This window comes from Tursiops truncatus, chromosome 13 (genome assembly GCF_011762595.2).
Source record: "Tursiops truncatus isolate mTurTru1 chromosome 13, mTurTru1.mat.Y, whole genome shotgun sequence".
Classification (NCBI taxonomy): Eukaryota; Metazoa; Chordata; class Mammalia; order Artiodactyla; family Delphinidae; genus Tursiops; species Tursiops truncatus.
In genome coordinates this window covers 26,096,980-26,116,895 of record NC_047046.1, presented here as the reverse complement: position 1 = coordinate 26,116,895, position 19,916 = coordinate 26,096,980, and the positions used below count along the sequence as shown (strand labels likewise).

The 19,916-nt window shown below is 47.3% G+C and overlaps 1 protein-coding gene and 1 non-coding gene across 3 annotated transcripts; both read right to left on the bottom strand.

Moving 5' to 3' along the window:
* Positions 1-206: 206 nt before the first annotated feature.
* LOC109548504 (tubulin alpha-3 chain) lies at positions 207-19,701 on the bottom strand. 2 transcript variants are annotated; one of them, XM_033837405.2, is made up of 5 exons: positions 19,574-19,701; positions 3,784-4,006; positions 3,100-3,248; positions 2,124-2,804; positions 207-583 (listed from the first exon to the last, which is right to left on the bottom strand). In XM_033837405.2, exons 2-5 carry the CDS (start codon positions 3,902-3,904, stop codon positions 287-289), a joined length of 1,248 nt encoding a protein of 415 aa, XP_033693296.1. In that variant the 5' UTR covers positions 3,905-4,006; positions 19,574-19,701; the 3' UTR covers positions 207-286. The 2 variants fall into 2 exon arrangements, with proteins under 2 accessions (XP_033693296.1, XP_073646512.1); XM_073790411.1 differs by lacking the exon at positions 19,574-19,701 and adding an exon at positions 13,602-13,685.
* TRNAG-CCC (transfer RNA glycine (anticodon CCC)) lies at positions 16,004-16,076 on the bottom strand. The gene has a single exon. It is a non-coding gene; the product is annotated as a tRNA-Gly (tRNA).
* Positions 19,702-19,916: the final 215 nt, after the last annotated feature.

Below are 19,916 nucleotides of genomic sequence, written 5' to 3'. Positions count from 1 at the left end.
ATTTGTTTTAAAACCTTGGATTGGAAACACTGACTTTTTGCCCTTGGGTCACGTCACACAAGCAGAGGCTCCTTACAGATGTAGGTCCACCCACCCCAGCAGCGCAGCCCAAGCAGCTGGACAGCCATCCACATGGCCCAGCAGAGGGGTCCTCCCTGCTCCTGTGGACAGATGAGCGTGTTCCAGGTGAGCACAAGAGACAGAGATTTAATTCAGAAACTGTAGGTAAATATCTGTAACATGACAGTTGGCGGGGTACAGGGGGCCACTAGCCGCTCCCTCCCGTTCAGTACTCTTCCCCTTCCTCGGCCTCCGCTTCCACCGAGTCCACGCCCACCTCTTCGTAATCTTTCTCCAGCGCTGCCAGGTCCTCCCGGGCCTCCGAGAACTCGCCCTCCTCCATGCCCTCCCCCACATACCAGTGCACAAAGGCGCGCTTGGCGTACATGAGGTCGAACTTGTGGTCCAGGCGGGCCCAGGCCTCGGCGATGGCCGTGGTGTTGCTCAGCATGCACACGGCCCGCTGCACCTTGGCCAGGTCTCCCCCTGGGACCACCGTGGGGGGCTGGTAATTGATGCCCACCTGCCAAAGAAGGGGAGAAGGCACTGCGTGAAGCTTCCGTCAATCCAGGAATGGTGGCTGCGTTTGTGGAAACAGAAGGCATGGAGGTGCCCACTGGTGACCCGGGGAGGCTGGGGCCACCCTGTACTCTGGGCCCAGCTGTGTGCCAGGCAAGGTGCCAGGAAAGGAAAGAGGAGCCCCAGAGCCTGCCACCCTGGCTCACACCCAAGCTGCTGGAGGGGCTGTGTCCCAGCAACTGTGACATGTGATAGGTACCCAGGTGATAGGACTATCTTCCCTCTAAGAAGGGACACTGCTTGGGATTCTTCATATGTTATTTTCTCCAGAGGGTTCAACAAGATAGGGATTAATGTCTGTAGCTGAGCCTTTTCCACCCAGGCAGATTCAGAGAACACAACTGTGGCAGAATCACGAGGGCAGGTCACACCCCCTGCTTTCCCAACAAACAGTGTACACATAGCAGAGTGACAAGCACACCGTCAGAGGTCCCTGACGCTGTGTGACCACTGCCATGGACGCGGCCCACATGAACGCTTAGTAAGAGGGAGAGAACGAGATCCCAGCACTGGGACCAAGGGAGAGGCAGTCCAAGCTTCAGACCAGGGATCACATGACCAGAGGTTTTGGCAGGAGATACAGGGTCTGTCAAGGGGGCTACAGCACACGTTCTAGGCTGCTGAGCCACAGGGGCTCTGTCACAGATACTCAACCCTGTCTTTGCAGCACAAGAGCTGCCACAACAATAAGCCAATGAGCGGGGATGGCTGTGCTCACATGAAACCATTAACAAAACCAGGTGATGGGTCGGCCAGCTGTGCTGAGCCCTGGACCAGAGGAAGAAACCCAGACTCCTAGGTAAGAACCCACCGCAGCAGCGAGGGTCTGAGCCAGCGGAGGCCCTAAGAGCAGGGCTCAGGGAAGTACAGTTCCATTCCCAGAGGGAAGGTTGGGAATCAAGTAAGGAGCAAGGTTTCTGTCCTGTGTCCAGTGGAAGGTCGGAGCAAGATGGGTCTAAGGACAACCCAGGACACACTGTATAGGCTCCCCAATCTCCACTTCTCCACAGAAGGATTCATGACAGTGCTGTAAATCAAACGTTCCATACGACACTTAAATTGGATGTTAATTTTTACATGCCGATGGAATCAAGTGGAATTCAGAGACAACAGTCAGTTTACAGTAGTGCCCCAAGTTCAAATATCCCCATAAATTACCAAAATGCCCAGAAAATTCCTACATTTATATTCTAAGAAAAATTACTATAAGAAAAAACACCTTATTTCTAAATCAATCTATGTTTTCCACCCAAGAACTCCTCCAGATAATTTCTGTAAAAAATACACTCACAGAGCTGTATCACGTGATGACTCAGGAAGGAAGTTCTAGAGACACCAGTGAAGGAATGAGAACTGTCTCCCAACTTACTAATCCATGACCAAGCCTGGCTTCCCTGTATCAGGGTACCCTCCACAAAGGGGCAGCACCCCGTCCCAGGATCTGCCGCAGGCGGAAGATAAACACGCGCTACCGCCCAGCCTACCTTGAACCCAGTCGGGCACCAGTCCACAAACTGGATGGTGCGTTTGGTCTTGATGGTGGCGATGGCCGCATTGACGTCTTTGGGGACCACGTCCCCCCTGTACAGCATGCAGCAGGCCATGTACTTGCCGTGGCGAGGGTCACACTTGACCATCTGGTTGGCCGGCTCGAAGCAGGCGTTGGTGATCTCGGCCACGGACAGCTGCTCATGGTAGGCCTTCTCGGCCGAGATGACTGGGGCGTACGTGGCCAGGGGGAAGTGGATGCGGGGGTAGGGCACCAGGTTGGTCTGGAACTCCGTCAGGTCCACGTTGAGGGCGCCGTCGAAGCGCAGGGAGGCCGTGATGGAGGACACGATCTGCCCGATCAGACGGTTAAGGTTGGTGTACGTGGGCCGCTCGATGTCCAGGTTGCGCCGGCAGATGTCATAGATGGCCTCGTTGTCCACCATGAAGGCACAGTCCGAGTGCTCCAGGGTCGTGTGCGTGGTCAGGATGGAGTTGTAGGGCTCCACCACAGCTGTAGACACCTGGGGGGCCGGGTAGATGGCGAACTCCAGCTTGGACTTCTTGCCGTAGTCCACCGAGAGCCGCTCCATGAGCAGAGACGCAAAGCCCGAGCCGGTGCCGCCCCCGAAGCTGTGGAAGATGAGGAAGCCCTGCAGGCCCGTGCACAGGTCCGCCTGCGGGAGAGCAGAGGCCGTGAGGCCACGCCCGCATGAGCCGTGCCACCACCCCCACGGGCCCCCACAGGCCCCGGTCACGGCACACTCTTCCTCTGCAGGTTCACTATACGGGTTCAACCCATCCACAGGGAACACGCATCACACTTAGCAGTTACAGACGTGGACGCACTGCGGCCACACCGGAAAGGAAGACCCTGCACTCATGGTTCTGCTGGGTTTTGCCAAAGTGATGTCCCGGGGAGATCCCGGGCCTCCCCTCCTGTCCAGGAGGCCTTCCCAGGGCCCTTCTCACCAGTTTGCGGATCCGGTCCAGGACCAGATCGACGATCTCCTTGCCGATGGTGTAATGGCCTCTGGCGTAGTTATTGGCCGCGTCCTCCTTCCCAGTGATCAGCTGCTCCGGGTGGAAGAGCTGCCTGTAGGTCCCCGTGCGCACTTCATCTGCAGAGAGGACAGCGTGCCCGAGACTCTAAGGACGGTCGCTGACTCACTGGGATGGCCAGGTCCGGGGAAACCTTCACTTCTACAGGCACGTGCTGTGCCTTGCAGGCCAGCAGCGTCAGCGTCTCACAGAAAAGGTCTCCGTGTGATACACATGCCTCATCTGCTGTTTATGGCTCCGGGAAGGTCCAGTCAACCCGAGGAACAAATGCCAGTGTGGCCAGTTCCCAAAGGCGAGGGAATGCTCACACCGCACAGGCGGTTCTGCGCGTGCATGTTTTGTTCACACCCACAGCTACACCCGGGGTGTTGCTGAAATGGCCCTGACATACTAGACATCAGCGTGACTTTTGCCGGGCGCCCTCTGTGGCCTGGGTCTCACGGGCTCCAAGGTGACATTCTGTTCTCTCCTGGGTGGCCGCCACTGAAAGGTGCTCTCTCCTGGCAGCTCCCCTTGGAAACTACCTCGGGCTTCTGATCTGGAGGAACCCAGCAAAGGTTCTGTGCTTCCCCTTCTAAGTCTAAGGGTACCTACCGACCACGGTGGGCTCCAGGTCCACGAACACGGCTCTGGGCACATGCTTGCCAGCCCCAGTCTCACTGAAGAACGTGTTGAACGAGTCATCCCCACCGCCGATGGTTTTGTCGCTTGGCATCTGGCCGTCGGGCTGAATTCCATGTTCAAGGCAGTAGAGCTCCCAGCAGGCATTGCCGATCTGGACCCCCGCCTGCCCCACGTGGATAGAGATGCACTCACGCTGGGAACGAGAATATACACGTGAGGCCCCTCAGCTTCAAGGCAGTTGTCACTATGTGGCACGCAAATGAGACCCAACGTCTTAAATTAATATCTCTAAAATCTTTTGGCTTCTTAACGTCTTATCAGACATTATTGTCCCATGAGCTTCCAATGGTCATTTTATGTCTGAGCATGGATGGAGACACACTTGAACTGTGAAAAGGCATACAGCCATTATAAACATCTTCCCAGCGAGACTTCCCTGGTGGCACAGCAGTTAAGACTCCACACTCCCAATGCAGGGGGCCCGGGTTTGATCCCTGGCCAGAGAACTAGAACCCACATGCATGCCACAACTAAGAGTTCGCATACCACACCTAAGGAGCCCGCCTGCCACAACTAAGGAGCCGGCGAGCCGCCACTAAGGAGCCTGCCTGCCACAACTAAGACCCAGCATAACCAAATAAATAAATAAACAAACAAGTAAATAAAACATCTTCCCAGCAATCAATAAAAAACGTTAAAAATTTTTACAAGGCCTTCCCTGGTGGCGCAGTGGTTAAGAATCCGCCTGCCAATGCAGGGGACACGGGTTCAAGCCCTGGTCTGGGAAGATCCCACATGCCGCGGAGCAACTAAGCCCGTGCGCCACAACTACTGAGCCTGTGCTCTAGAGCCCGTGAGCCACAACTACTGAGCCCGTGTGCCACAACTACTGAAGCCCGTGCACCTAGAGCCCGTGCTCCGCAACAAGAGAGGCCACCGCAATGAGAAGCCCACACACCGCAACGAAGAGCAGCCCCCGCTCGCCACAACTAGAGAAAAGCCTGCATGCAGCAACAAAGACCCAATGCAGCCAAAAATAAAATAAATAAATTAAAAAAAAATTATACAAATAAGCAGTCAAGCCATTTTATTTCCACCTAAGGCTGTATTTACCAACCTGATATTAGCAATGGCTTAGAAAAAAAACATGAAGTAACACTTTTCAGTCATTAGACAATAGGCAGCAGAAGACAGCAAGTGATTCCTTAGAGCACGGAAACAAAGCAAGCCCTACAGATGCCCCAGAAGGCTGCTGGGGACCGTCCAGGCTGCAGCTGAGAGAGGAGAAACCCAGGGATCTCCCTGAGGTGAGCAGAGAGAATCCTGTGTTGAGAGAGGTCAAGGCAGCTAGAAAGCCTGGTGCTGGCTTTCTATCTGGAGGAGAGACAGCTGCATGGAGAGAGCTCAGGGAGATCAGCAGGGGGGTCCCGAGTCCCCACTGTGGGCTGCTCAGCACAGGTGGGGAGGGACCCCTGAGCTCACACCTGCCATGGCAGAAAGACATCCTAACTCACAGAGCACTGGGTGGAGTCCTCAGTAGTGGGGCCAAGTGAGGCCAACCCTAAAGGCTGGTCTGAATCCACTTAAGAAAGCTGAAAAGCAAGCCTCAAAAGGATCAAATTGTTCCCAGGTATACTAATAGCAACCTCCCAAAAGCCTAGAAACAGTTGAAAGAACAGCCAAAAAAATCTAACACCCAATAATGTAAAATTCATGTCTGGTATCCAATCTAAACTTACCATATACACCAGAAAATTAAAAAATAAAACCTAGAAAAGTCGGACAATATTACCATATGAAGAGAAAAAGCAATCAATAAAAACAGACCCAGAAATGACAGATGATAGAATTAGTAAACAAGGACATTAAAATAACTATTATATATCTACATGCTCAGGAAAGTACAGGAAAAAATGAGCATGATAAGGAGAGACATGTTTGATATAAAAAAGACCTAACTCAAATTGCTAATGATAAAAAAAGACAATGTCTGAAATGAAAAACACACTGGATGAGATTAACAACTGATTATAAATAGTTTGTAGTAACTATAAATGAAAAGTGTACTTTAAAAATTGTATAAAAGGGCTTTCCCTGGTGGCACAGTGGTTAAGAATCTGCCTGCCAATGCAGGGGACATGGGTACAAGCCCTGGTCTGGGAAGATCCCACATGCCGCGGAACAACTCAGCCCAGTGCACTACAACCACTGAGCCTGCGCTCTAGAGCCCGCGAGCCACAACTACTGAGCCCATGTGCCTAGAGCCCATGCTCCGCAACAAGAGAAGCCACGACAATGAGAAGCCCGCGCACCTCAACGAAGAGTAGCCCCGGCTCACCCCAATGACAGAAAGCCCGTGCACAGCAACGAAGACCCAACACAGCCATAAGTAAATCAATAAATAAATTTATTTAAAAAAACTGTATAAAAACTAAAAAACAAAAACTCCCCAGCAGATTATATACTAAGAACATTTGAGAATGATGAAAAAGTTCTGGAAATAGTGCTGATGGTTATACAGCATGTAAATGTACTTAATGCTACTGAATTATACACTTAAAAATGGTTAAAATGGTAACTTTTGTCATGTGTAGTTTACCACACACAAAAAAGGAGATACTCAGCAATAAAAATGAACTGTGTTGCAACAACATGGGTGAATCTCAAAATAATTATAGTGAGTGAAAGAATCCGAACAACAACAAATTAACTCAATGATCCCATTCATATAAAATCCTAGAAAATACAGAAATGTGGATTAGTGGGGGAGGGAAAGGGGGTGAGGCAGAAGGGAGGATTTACAAAGGGGTACCAGGTAATTGTGGGGGGTGATGCATATGTTCATTATCTTGATTGAGGTGATGATTTCATGGATAATCAAGATGTTAATAAATATTAAACCTTGTCAAATTATACACTTTCAGTGAATACTTTGTCAATTATACCTCAACAGAACTAAAATAAAAGGCAAAATGAAGCCGTTTTCAGGCATTCAAAAGCTGAGAGAATTAATCATTAGCTGAGAGTAGTAGTCACCACTACAAAAAAAAAAATGGTAAAGGAATTTCTCCAGGAAGAAGGAAAATCATACTAGATGGAAAATTGTAACTGCAAAATTGGACTGAAGAATGACAAAACTGCTAAATATGTGGGCAAATATAAAAGACTTTATACCATATTTTAAAAATATAATTGAGCCCAGCACTTACTTCTGGATGACCACTTCTGCAAATTGGTGCACACAGACTTTTTACCTGATCTGATGACCAAATAAATGGAAAATGATGCATGATCTAGAGAATGATATAGGGAATTTTTACATTGCAAATAAACAAAGATATTCTTACTGGAAACACGAAAGTCTCATGAGACTCTTGGTGACTAACACTATATTTTATCTGCACACTGAAACAACACACTAATCAAAGAGAAGGAGAAAAATTACTAGAGATTTGATCTCCTTTATAGCTTCTAATAATAAAATACACTGTATGATTAATGAAACTGTCCGTTGTAATGGGAAGAATATGTAGCAAGTAACTGTGTCACTCATTTGTGATTTTTTTTTTTTCTTTTTGTGGTACGTGGGCCTCTTACTGTTGTGGCCTCTCCTGTTGCGGAGCACAGGCTCCGGATGCGCAGGCTCAGCGGCCATGGTTCACGGGGCCCAGACGCTCCGCGGCATGTGGGATCTTCCCGGGCTGGGGCACGAACCCGTGTCCCCTGCATCGGCAGGCGGACTATCAACCACTGCGCCACCAGGGAAGCCCTCATTTGTGATTTTTATCTTTAATAAATTCAGCCATGTGTAGTGTGATAAGATTAACTCTTTACACGTTTAAGGTAATGCTATAAAGTTAAAAACTGAAAAAAAAATAATTGAACAATAAAGCAAAAATAAAGATTTATTATTGTGGGGTTTACAACTCATATAGAAGTAACATACAACAAACAATAGCATAGGACTTCCCTGGTGGCGCAGTGGTTGAGAGTCCGCTAGCCGATGCAGGGGACACAGGTTTGTGCCCCGGTCCAGGAAGATCCCACATGCCGCGGAGCGGCTGGGCCCATGGGCCATGGCCACTGAGCCTGTGCGTCCGGAGCCTGTGCTCCGCAACGGGAGAGGCCACAACAGTGAGAGGCCCGCGTACCGCAAAAAAAAAAAAAAAAAAGAATCCACCTGCCACTGCAGGGGACACGGGTTCAAGCCCTGGTCCAAGAGGATCCCACACGCCACAGAGCAACTAAGCCCGTGCGCCACAACTACCGAGCCTGCACTCTAGAGCCCGCAAGCCACAACTACTGAGCCTGCATGCCACAACTACTGAAGCCCACGCCCCTAGAGCCCGAGCCCCGAAACAAGAGAAGCTACCGCAATGAGAAGGCCACGCACCACAACGAAGAGAAGCCCCCACTCGTCACAACTAGAGAAAGCCTGCGCGCAGCAACGAAGACCCAACACAGCCAAAAATAAATAAATAAATAAGTATATTTAAAAAAAAACAACTCAATAGCCTAAAGGCCAAGAAGGGGGAAATGGAGGTATTGATATATCGTTGTGAAGTGGTGTAGCAGCACTTGAAGGCAGACTGGGATAAACTGAGTGAGCAGGGTGGGCTGGGTAAAAGTCCATTAACCATCTCTACCGACATCTGGTTTAGTCATCCAACAAGAATGAACATGAAATTGCAGCAATAAGAAATGAAACGGGACTTCCCTGGTGGCGCTGTGGTTAAGAATCCGCCTGCCAATGAAGGGGACACGGGTTCGATCCCTGATCCAGGAAGATCCCACATGCTGCGGAGCAACTAAGCTCATGTGCCAAAACTACTAAGCCTGCGCTCTAGAGCCCGCGAGCCACAACTGCTGAAGCCCACATGCCACAACTACTGAAGCTTGCATGCCTAGAGCCTGTGCGCCACAAGAGAAGACACCGCAATGAGAAGCCTGCACACCTCAATGAAGAGCAGCCGCCGCTCGCCACAACTAGAGAAAGTCCACGCGGAGCAACCAAGACCCAACACAGCCATAAATAAATAAATAAATAAATAAATAAATAAATAAATAAATAAATAAAAAGAAATGAACAAAAGATGGAAGCTGAAGACCTTAAGTGCTTGGCCAGATCACTAGCACCATCTGCATTATCTATGCAGCATGGGCTTTTACTTAAAGACATCTCTTTTGGATAATGACAAACCTGGTTTTTCTTAAAGCCTGGCTTTTCTCAATATATATTTAAAGGTTCTTAAATTGTTTCATATCTGGGCAACTTGAGTTTTTAGGAACCTCATTTTTAATTTGTATTAAAAGTTTACAACTTGCTATTTTCGAAAACTCAACAAACTGCAAACACTTTTTTTTTTTTTTTTTTTTGGCCATGCTACTCGGCACGCAGAATCTTAGTTTCCTGACCAGGGATCAAACCTGTGCCTCTGCAGTGGAAGTGTGGAGTACTAATCACTGGACTGCCAGAGAATTCCCCACGCACTTTTTTTTCTTCTTTTCCCCCAAGCACTTCTTAATAAAGGTCTTGATTAACACAACATATTCAAATAATACAAAATATGTTTTCTAAATATTTGAACTAAATTACAAATCCAGTAACACAAAGGTATCTGAAAAATCCCCAAATATTTGGAAACGAATAACAAGGGAAATTAGAAAGTATTTTGAATGGAATAAAAATGAAAACATGACATATCAAAATTTGTGGGATGCAGCTAAAATAGGACTCAGAGGGTAACATGTATGTGTATAAAGGCATAAAATCAATGACCTATAAAACTTGATGGAGCTCAGGGCAGGCCACCCCAAAATATACTGGTGGCATATTGATTACTTTGAATTAAAGTTACTTGAGGGACCTCCCTGGTGGTGCAGTGGTTAAGAATGTGCCTGCCAATGCAGGGAGCACGGGTTCAAGCCCCGGTCTGGGAAGATCCCACATGCCACAGAGCAACTAAGCCCGTGTGCCACAACTACTGAGCCTGCACTCTAGAGCCCACAAGCCACAACTACTGAGCCCGCATGCCACAACTACTGAAGCCGTGCACCTAGAGCCCGTGCTCCGCAACAAGAGAAGCCACCACAATAAGAAGCCCACGCACCGCAACGAAGAGTAGCCCTGCTCACTGCAACTAGAGAAAGCCTGTGAGCAGCAACGAAGACCCAATGCAGCCAAAAATAAATGAATAAACAAAATTTTACAAAAAAAAAAAGTTACTTGAGAATCAGCTGGTACAAGAAGAACACTCTGACCCTTTGCTCCCCTGAAAGCAGGAAACAAAGCTCCCATGGGGAGGCATCATGATCCCTGGAGATAGGGAATTCAAGGCTGAGAAAGCTGCATAAACACACTTTGTTACTTCTTCATTAACTTGCTAGCCCAAGCAAAAACCCCTTTCTTTCCTCAAATCTTCATAAATTACTGATTCTTTGTCTAAAAAGGTATATAAACAGCCTGCTTTGGTCAATTCTTAGATCCTATACTTATAGGACTTCCATATGTACAAAATTAAATTTGTTTTTCTCACGTTAATCTGTCTTCTGTCATCAGATTATTAGACCAATGAGAAAAACCCAGAAGAGGAAAATTTCTTCCCCCCTGCAAACTGTTCTCGCAAATGGAAGAGAAAGAAACACTTCCCAACTCATTCCCTGAGGCCAGCATTACCCTGATACAAAAACCAAAGGCACTGGACTTCCCTGGTGGCACAGTGGTTAATAATCTGCCTACCAATGTAGGGAACACAGGTTCAAGCCCTGGTCTGGGAAGATTCCACATGCCTCGGAGCAAGTAAACCCGTCAGCCACAACTACTGAGCCCCCATGCTACAACTACTGAAGCCTGCATACCTAGAGCCCGTGCTCCACAAGAGAAGCCACCCACAATGAGAAGCCCGTGCACCACAACAAAGAGTAGCCCACGCTCACTGCTTCTAGAGAAAATCCGTGTGCAGCAAGACCCAACGCAGTCAAAAATAAATAAATAAATAATAAAAATAAATTTAAAAAAACACAAAGATATTCACTGTAAGGAAACCACAGACCAATATCCCTCATGAACTTAGACACAAAAGTTTGTTCAAAAATTTCAAATTAAATGACCTAAGCTTCCACCTTAAGAAACTAGAAAAAGAGCAAATATCCAAATTATGCAGAAAAAAGCAAATAATAACTAGCAGAAATAAACTAAACAGAAAACAGGAAAATAAAAAGAGAGAAAAGTCAATGAAACCAAAACCTGGTTCTTTGAGCTGAACAATCAAATTGATAAGCCCCTGGCCAAATTGACCCAGAAAAAGAGAAGACACAAATTACCAGTATCAGGAACAAAAAAGAGGCTATAACTACTAGGATATTAAAGGGATAAATGAATATTATGAATTCAACAACACTGATGAAATGGATAAACTCCTTACACACACTACTGAAGCTCATTCAAAAGGAGATAACTTGGGGAATTCCCTGGTGGTCCAGAGGTTAGGACTCGGCACTTCCACTGCAGGGGACACAGGTTCAATCCCTGGTTGGGGAACTAAGATCCCGCAAGCCGTGTGGGGTGCGGTCAAAAAAAAAAAAAAAAAAGAGATAAACTGAAGGAAGAGAAAATAGGCCATCAAAATGGCCACATCATGAGACAGATAAATTCTAAACACGGGTATTATCTTCTCATCATACAATTACGATCACATCCCAGATTTATAATCTCCTAGCCCTTAAGAGTGATGGTCTGGAAGCCTAGAAATTCAGCTTCTAGTCTTATCCTTGAAAGACAAGGGGCCAAATCATAGCTGATAGTCTAATTCTGATTCCAACCAAACTGCAATACTGAGCCAGAAAAAATTTACCCTTATGAGGCTGGGTAGATTCTCCAAAAGGTACTCAACTTTGTGATGAGGCTCTAGGATGCATAAAGTAGGATTTAAAACAAAATTTCTACTGCTGGAATTCCCATTAAATTCACCTTGAGACACAAACCGTTCTAACACAAAGGAAAGGCATCTGTAATGGACAACATTTCCCCAGAGATCAGTGTAATTTCGTTTAGGTTATCTTCACACCAATTCATCACTACCTCCCCCTCACTAGACGTTTCCTAATTTAGTTGGTTAAACTAAGTACTGTGAACTTAGGCATTTCAACTTGAGAAGACCCTGTTATACCAACCAACAACGGCTGAACAGCTCTTCTAAAAGTATTAACCATGGTATTTTTCTTATTTAAGACAAAGGCTTTGCTAAAAATAACAGCTCCTAAAAAATGATGAAATGCACAAATTTCTTCTAATCCTGAAGCTTCCTTTTACCTGTCAGGTAATAGCAGATACCTTTTCTTTATACTTGTAATAAATCACCTCTACAAAAAAAAAAAATTTGAGCAGCTTGATGTCATGCTGTTCAATAACCAATAAGAGAAGCCTCAAAACCAACTTTTGCAAAGGAATAATGCAGACGTTAGTGTGAGTTATTATGTAGTTATTATCTAGCACTCTTAATAGAGTTTGGAAGCTACCGCAGTGATGAGAAGAGAACACAGAGGCTGGGATGACATCAGCCTCAATTAACTGGGAACAAGCAAGACGTGAACCAGGCCAGGTAAAGCCCTGTCAGGGGTCATTCCAGCCTCTCTCCATATAAAGGTTTTAGATGTGCACAATGACAGAGGTGTTGGCTGAGTTCCATTGGTGTGCAAAATATTAATGTAATTAATTCAACAATTAACTAGATCCCTATGACCTGAGGACATAAAAATGAACAAATTAAAGGCAGAAGCCTACCCTGATGTGGGAAAACAGGAATTCTCCTATGTGTGTTGCTGATGGAACGGAATCTGAAACTATATACCATTCACTTGTGGTATCCCATATACACCTACACCAGTGGAAACTGCAGGCACAGATTCTTCATTGCAACTCCATGCATAAAAGACTGGAAAACATCCACATGTCCAGCGACTCAGAACAGGCTGAAGACGCAGAACAACACCCTGGAATACTACATGGCAGTAAACAAGGACGCAGGTCTTTGCATGCTGACACGGAGGGAGCCGGACTGTTTGCACAATGAAAACACAAGGCGCGAGAAAGGGGGGATATAAGCCTACCTATTCCTGTTTGCTTAGTTTTGCTTAAAAAAAAGAGAGGAAGGGAGGGGGAATTCCCTTCCAGTCCAGTGGTTAAGACTCTTGAGTTCTCAATGCAAGGGGCACGGGTTCAATCCCTGGTGGGGGAACCAAGATGCTGCATGCCACGTGGAGCGGCCAAACAACTCACAACCCTATCTAATGGAGGAAACAACTTTTTCAGCATATACAGTCTTCTCTCACTCTTATTTAAAGGCCTATTTCTGTAAGTGCCCTCGTGAGCTCACAGCACAGCTGAGACAAATGACAGAGCTCAAGAGCAACCCTGGACCGTTGCCTCGAGAAGGAAGAGTCTGGAAGATCGAGGGCAGGGGCTGCTTACTGCATCTGCAGAGTGACCCCGCGCCTGCCCCTGACATGCACATTCCGGACACTCCCGCGCCACCTGGGCCCATCCCCCAGGCCCCTCCGCCCGTCGAGGCCTGTCCCCGGGGCCCCTCAGCAGGTCCAGGCCCATCCCCCAAGGCCCCACCGCCAGTTCAGGCCCGTTCCCCAAGGCCCCACCGTCGGTCCAGGGCCGTCCCCCAAGGCCCCACTGTCGGTCCAGGGCCGTCCCCCAAGGTCCTGCTGCCCATCCAGGCCCGTCCCCCACGGTCCTGCCGCCCGTCCTGGCCCGTCCCCCAGGCCCCTCCGCTCCGTACCATGGCGGCACCACCTGGCTTCACTACAATCCAACTTCCTCTCAGTCCGACGCCACGCGCCCAACTGCCGACCCGCCGCACCACACGCTGTGTCCTGATTGGCTCGCCAGCCGCGCAACTGCCATTGGCTCCGACCACTTTGGGGGCGGACCCCAGGCCAGGACCCCAATGGCGATTGGCCGGTTCCTTAACGGGCGAACTCGCTTTTGATTGGTCATCACTTTGGGCGGGAAAAGGCGACCGGAAGGTCTCGTGCTGCATTGGCTGGAAGCTGCGGGCTGACACCTGGTCGCTGCGGGTGAGGGAGGCTCCATAGTTTGTCTGTAAAATGCGGTCTTCCTGCAGAGCTGCCCGGGGTGTGAGAAGGGACAGGGCTGGTAACGGGACTTACGGGCTTTGCGGACTTGGCAGATACGTGGAAAGACTATTCGGTTAGCAGCCTGTTACTGGTGCAGACCTCAGTACCCCCGACTCGCGCCAGAGCACGTTGTGGCAACCACATGATAGACTCCCGGAAGGAGGTGCTGTGAAGCTGAGGAGGGTAGTTCCGCCTTCAGGAAATAGGACTAATGCGTGGGTCTCAAAGTATCGCGAGTTTTACAAGCAGCCAAGCAGGGTGGGTGGGCAAGGCAGGCGGGGGACAGGGAGGTCCGAGAATGGCAGTAAAGAAGATGGCTGAACTCAGCCAGACCGGGGGGCCTGGCTTTTGGGGGGGTGGGGAGCCAGCTGGCAGCAGAGGCGGGTTGGCTTGGCCATTTTTAGGGGGAGGATGGGGCAGGAGACTCCACAGGTGGTTATTGCAGGAGGCCAGAGAACTACGCACCCACAGACCTTGGCGAAAGGACACAGAAATTCCCAGGTTCCCGGAAGGGGGACTGATATCCTCAGTTCACCACCTTCCCAAGATCCCCCCACTCCTGCTGCTGGTTCATGAGAGAATCTGTGTTTACACCACAGAGAAGAGCCCCTTCTTGGCTCTTCTAAGCACAACCTGAATGAGCTGGAATCTTCGTGGAGAAGGGAGGACCAAAAAGGGGTTAAATAAAGAGAATATAAATAAATACAAATTACTTATAATAATTTATAAACATACATTATATGCTAATTTAAAGTAAACAAATTTTAAAATGTAGATGCAAAATGCATATTTCTTACCCTGCCTACCACTGCTAGGTCAACAGAGGCCTGGGGTAATGTACATAGTAGCAGATCAAACGGTCTGGGTTTAAGCAACACACACCACCACCATGGATTCAGTGGGACTAACTTCAGCTCCACTCCTCCCTTGCTCTGGCAGATTTCAGAGTGCGGTCAGGGCGTTAGAAGGGTTGGGCAGCTAGCTAGGGAAAACCAGAAGCCCTCCTCTTCCCAGGGAGGTCCAACAGGATCGGTGCAAGGAACCGGGGTCAGCCTTGGGCAGAGGGGCCGACAGGAAATTGGGGAGAGAATGCACCCCTGGTAAGGACTGGAACAGGTGGGGACAGACATGACTGTCATTGCCAGGGACGGGGGACATAAAGAAGGAAGAGAGACCACCACCTGGTGGTCCAGTGGCTAGGACTCCATGCTTCCATTGCAGGGGACATGGGTTCTATCCCTGGTCTGGGAACTAAGATCCGCAAGCTGAGAGGTTCAGCCAAAAAGAAAAAAGAAAAAAAAAGAAGGAAGAGCTGGGAAACCAGCTCGTGGTGAGGAGTAATGGGGGTCATTTTGTAAAGGTAATATGCAACAACATGCTGGTGGACTTTGAACGGTGGAATTTGGGCTAAATTTGGCCCTGGGGAGAATAGCAGACTGGGGGAGGGGGCTGCTAGCATGTAGACAAGAGAGGACAAAAGCTGCAGGAGACGGACAAGAGTGGAGGAAAAGATAGCGATGACATGGGAAAAATGTAAGATTTCTTTTGCCTCAACCGCTTCCCCCCAAAAAAGCTCCTGGAAGCTGGGGAGGGCCTGGATACCTGAGATAAAGGAGCTATTTGAGCCACGTCGTTCGGATGCTAACAGAAAGGGGAGCTCCAGGAGGCAAAAGGACGTAGGGACATCTGAGTCACATGTGGTAGGTACATAGTCTCAGTGACTAAGAGTAGTTGGGAGAGTAATGGCCTTTACCTGAGTCAAGCAATGCAGAAGGGGCCAGTTTAGGGGAAAACAATGGTCTCCCAACTTCTTAGTCTGTTCCTCTGTGTACCAACCAGAGGCTTCATCTCTCTCTGGCCACTCAGCCCTTCCTGTCCCTGGAATTCTTTCTTGCAAACAGTTTGGTGCTTTATCTTTTATTTATTTAGTTTTTAAATATTTATTATTTTTATTTATTTATTTGGCTGCACCAGGTCTTGGTTGTGGCACGCGGGATCTTCATTGCGGCATGCAGGATCTTTAGTTGCGGCATGCGGGATCTAGTTCCCTGACCAGGGATCGAACCCGGGCCCCCTGCATTGGGAGTGCAGAGTCTTAACCACTGGACCACCAGGGAAGTCCTTTAATCTTTTATTTTTATGACAACTTGATTCACATATCATAATACTCACCAGCTTAAAATGTACAGTTCCGTGGTTTTTTTTTTGTATCCACGTAATTGTGCAACCATCACCACTATCTAATTTCAGAACATTTAATCACCCCAGAAAGAAACCCTGTACCTGTTAGCAGTCACTTCCCATACCCCACCCCCCAACCCTCTGGAAACCATTAATCTACTCTTTGTCTCTATAGATTTGCCTATTCATACAAATAAAATCAGACAACATTTGGTCTTTTGTAACTGGCTTCTTTCACTTAGCATAATGTTTTCAAGATTTATTTGGGTGGTATCACCACTTTATTCTTTTTTTTTTTTTTTTTTTTTTGGCTGCACTGCGGGACACGTGGGATCCTACCCTGACCCGTGCTGCCTGCATTGGAAACGCGGAGTCTTAACCACTGGCCAGTGGTTTTCCAAAGCAGCTGCACCAACTTGCCATTCCTACCAGCAGTGTACGAGGGTTCCAATTATTCCACATTATCTTCAACACTTATTATTATCTGACTTTTTGACAACAGCCATCCTAGGGGATGCATCGCACTGTGGTTTTGGTTTGCATTTCCCTAAAGACTAATGATGTTAAGAATCTTTCCATGTGCTTATTGGACATTTGTATGTCTTCTTTGAAGAAATGTCTATTCAGATCCTTTGTGCATTTTTAAATTGGGCTATTTATCATTTTGTTGTTGAGTTGTGAGAGTTCTTTATATATTCTAGATACAATCCCCTTATCAGATATATGATTAGCAAAATTTTTCCTGTTCTGTGGATTTTAATCTTTTCCTTTTTTTTTTTTTTTTTTTTCTTCTTTTTTTTTGGCTGAGCCACGCAGCTTGCAGGATCTTAGTTCCCTGACCAGGGATTGAACCGTGGCCACAGCAGTGAAAGCGCCGAGTCCTAACCACTGGACCACCAGGGAATTCCCTCTTTTAACTTTCTTGGTGGTATCCATTGAACACAAAAGTTTTTTATTTTGTTTTTATTTATTTATTTTTTTGGCTGCACTGTGCAGCATGCGGGATCTTAGTTCCCCAACCAGGGATCAAACCTGCGCCCCCTGCAGTGGAAGCGCTGAGTCTTAGCTGGACCCCAGGGAAGTCCCCAGTTTTTAATTTTGATGAATTCCAACTCATCTATATTTTTCTTAGGTTGCTTGAACTTTGGGTGTCATGTTTGTGAAACCGTTACCTGAAAACTGCATTCGCCCCTTGGTGGGTATCTAACAAAAGACAACACCAAGTCAAGGAGCTGGAGAAGGAAGGATTTATTACTTGCAGCAAGTAAGGAGAACACCAGGGTTATTTCCCAAAGCAGAGTCTCTCTGACCAGCAAAATTGAGGATGACTTAAGCTGAGGGTGCATACATGTTCGTGAAGGGGCTTGAGCAGAGGAGAATTCAGCCTAGAATTGTGGCAAAGGTTGACAGAGTCCAGGCTCTAGCTGATTGGATCACGAGGGTCAGAAAAAGTCAACACCGTCATTCCTTAGGTTCCAGTTAATCTGGTTATGTCAAGAAATTATGTCTGGTTCTCTTCCTTCAGGGACCTCCTACCCTACCTGCCTACAAAACCATTGGCTAATCTACAGTCACAAAGAGTTACTCCTATGTTTTCTTGTAAGAGGTTGTTTAGAGTTTAGCTAAACTACTAGATAACATTGTTGTCTTGGGACCCATTTTGTGTGGCCACGCAGCCTGCTGGGGTCTTGAACTGATATTAACCCCTCCCAAGAGTGCATGCCCTAGATAACAGCCTACAGACTCACAGGTAAATAATGTAAGTTCCTGATATGAATTCCTCAATTGTCCTCCTGATAAGCATTCTCTCCCACCTCCCAGGAATGGCCCCTTGTGTGATCCTCAGATAAGCTTGCCAGAACCCCACTCTTTTTGCTTTGAACTGACCAATCCAGACTCAGCCTGGAAACCCCAAAGCACTCTACCTGCAGACCCTAATAAAAGCCTGTCCCCCAGGTCCTGCCATGCTTTCTGCCTGCACTATGCCTTAGCCTCCTGGTGTGGCCCCTCACAGTGTATGGTGTACTTCTTCCAGAACCTGTAACAAACTTCTCTGTCAATTCCTTCCTGGTCTTTTGTTGATCAGAGATTCCTTACCCAACACCCTCAGGGCTCCACTTAACAAATGTTAATTTAACAAAGTCCCAACAGCATTTTTATAGTTTCAGCTCTTACATTTAGGTCTTTGGTCAATTTTGAGTTAATTTTTGTATGTCATGTGAGGTAGGGGTCCAACTTCATTTATTTGCATGAGGATACCCTGTTGTTCCAGACTATTCTTTGCCCCATTGAGTCGTTTTGGCACTCTTGTCAAAAATCGACTGGTCATCAGGAGAATAAGAAGACAAGCCACAGACTAGGAGAAAATATCTGCAAAAGACATATCTGATAAACGACTGTTACCCAAAATATACAAAGAACACTTAAAACTCAACAATAAGAAAACCAGGGCTTCCTTGGTGGTACAGTGGTTAAGAATCCGCCTGCCATGGGCTTCCCTGGTGGTGCAGTGGTTGAGAGTCTGCCTGCCGATGCAGGGGACATGGGTTCGTGCCCTGGTCTGGGAAGATCCCACTTCCCGCAGAGCAGCTGGGCCCGTGAGCCATGGCCGCTGAGCCTGCGCGTCCAGAGCCTGTGCTCCGCGACGGGAGAGGCCACAACAGTGAGAGGCCCGCGTACCACAAAAAAAAAAAAAAAAAGAATCCGCCTGCCAATGCAGGGGACACAGGTTCAAGCCCTGGTCTGGGAAGATCCCACATTCCACAGAGCAACTAAGCCCGTGCACCAAAACTACTGAGCCTACACTCTAGAGCCCGTGTGCCACAACTACTGAAGCCCTCGCGTGTAGAGCCTGTGCTCCACAACAAGAGAAGCCACCACAATGAGAAGACTGTGCACCACAACGAAGAGTAGCCCCATTCGCCGCAACCAGAGAAAAGCCCGTGCGCAGCAACAAAGACCCAACACAGCCAAAAATAAAATAAATAAGTTAAAAAAAAATAAAGAAAACCAACAACGCAATTAAAAATGGGCAAAAGATCTGAACAGACACCTCACCAAAGAAGATATACAAATGGCAAATAAGAATATCAAAAGATGTTCAACATCATATGTCCTTAGAGAATTGCAAATTAAAACAACAGTGAGATACCACAACACACCTATTAGAATGGCCAAAATCCAATACATTGACAACAACAAATGCTGGTGAGGATGTGGAGCAACAGGAACTCTCAGTCAGTGCTGGTGGGAACACAGAACATTCTGGTGGGCTACTTTGGAAGACAGTTTGGTGATTTTTCACAAAACTAAACATATTCTTATCATATGATTCAGTGATCACACTCCTTGGTATTCACCCAAAAGAGTTGAAAACTTACTTCCACACAAAAACCTGCACATGGATGTTTATAGCAGCTTTATTCATACTTACCAAACTTGGAAGCAACCAAAATGTCCTTCAGGGGAATTCCCTGGTGGTCCAGTGGTTAGGACTCCACACTCTCACTGCTGAGGGCCTCAGTTCAATCTCTGGTTGGGGAACTAAAATCCCACAAGCCGCTCAGCAAGGCCAAAAAAAAAAAAAAAAAAATGTCCTTCAGTAGGTGAATGGGTAAATAAACTGTTGTACATCCAGACAAGGAATATTACTCAGCACTAAAAAGAAATGAGCTATCAAGCCATGAAAAGACATATGACCAAAAAAAAAACAAAGGACATAAGACAACCTTAAACTCATAAACTCATATTACTAAGTGAAAAAAGCCAATCTGAAA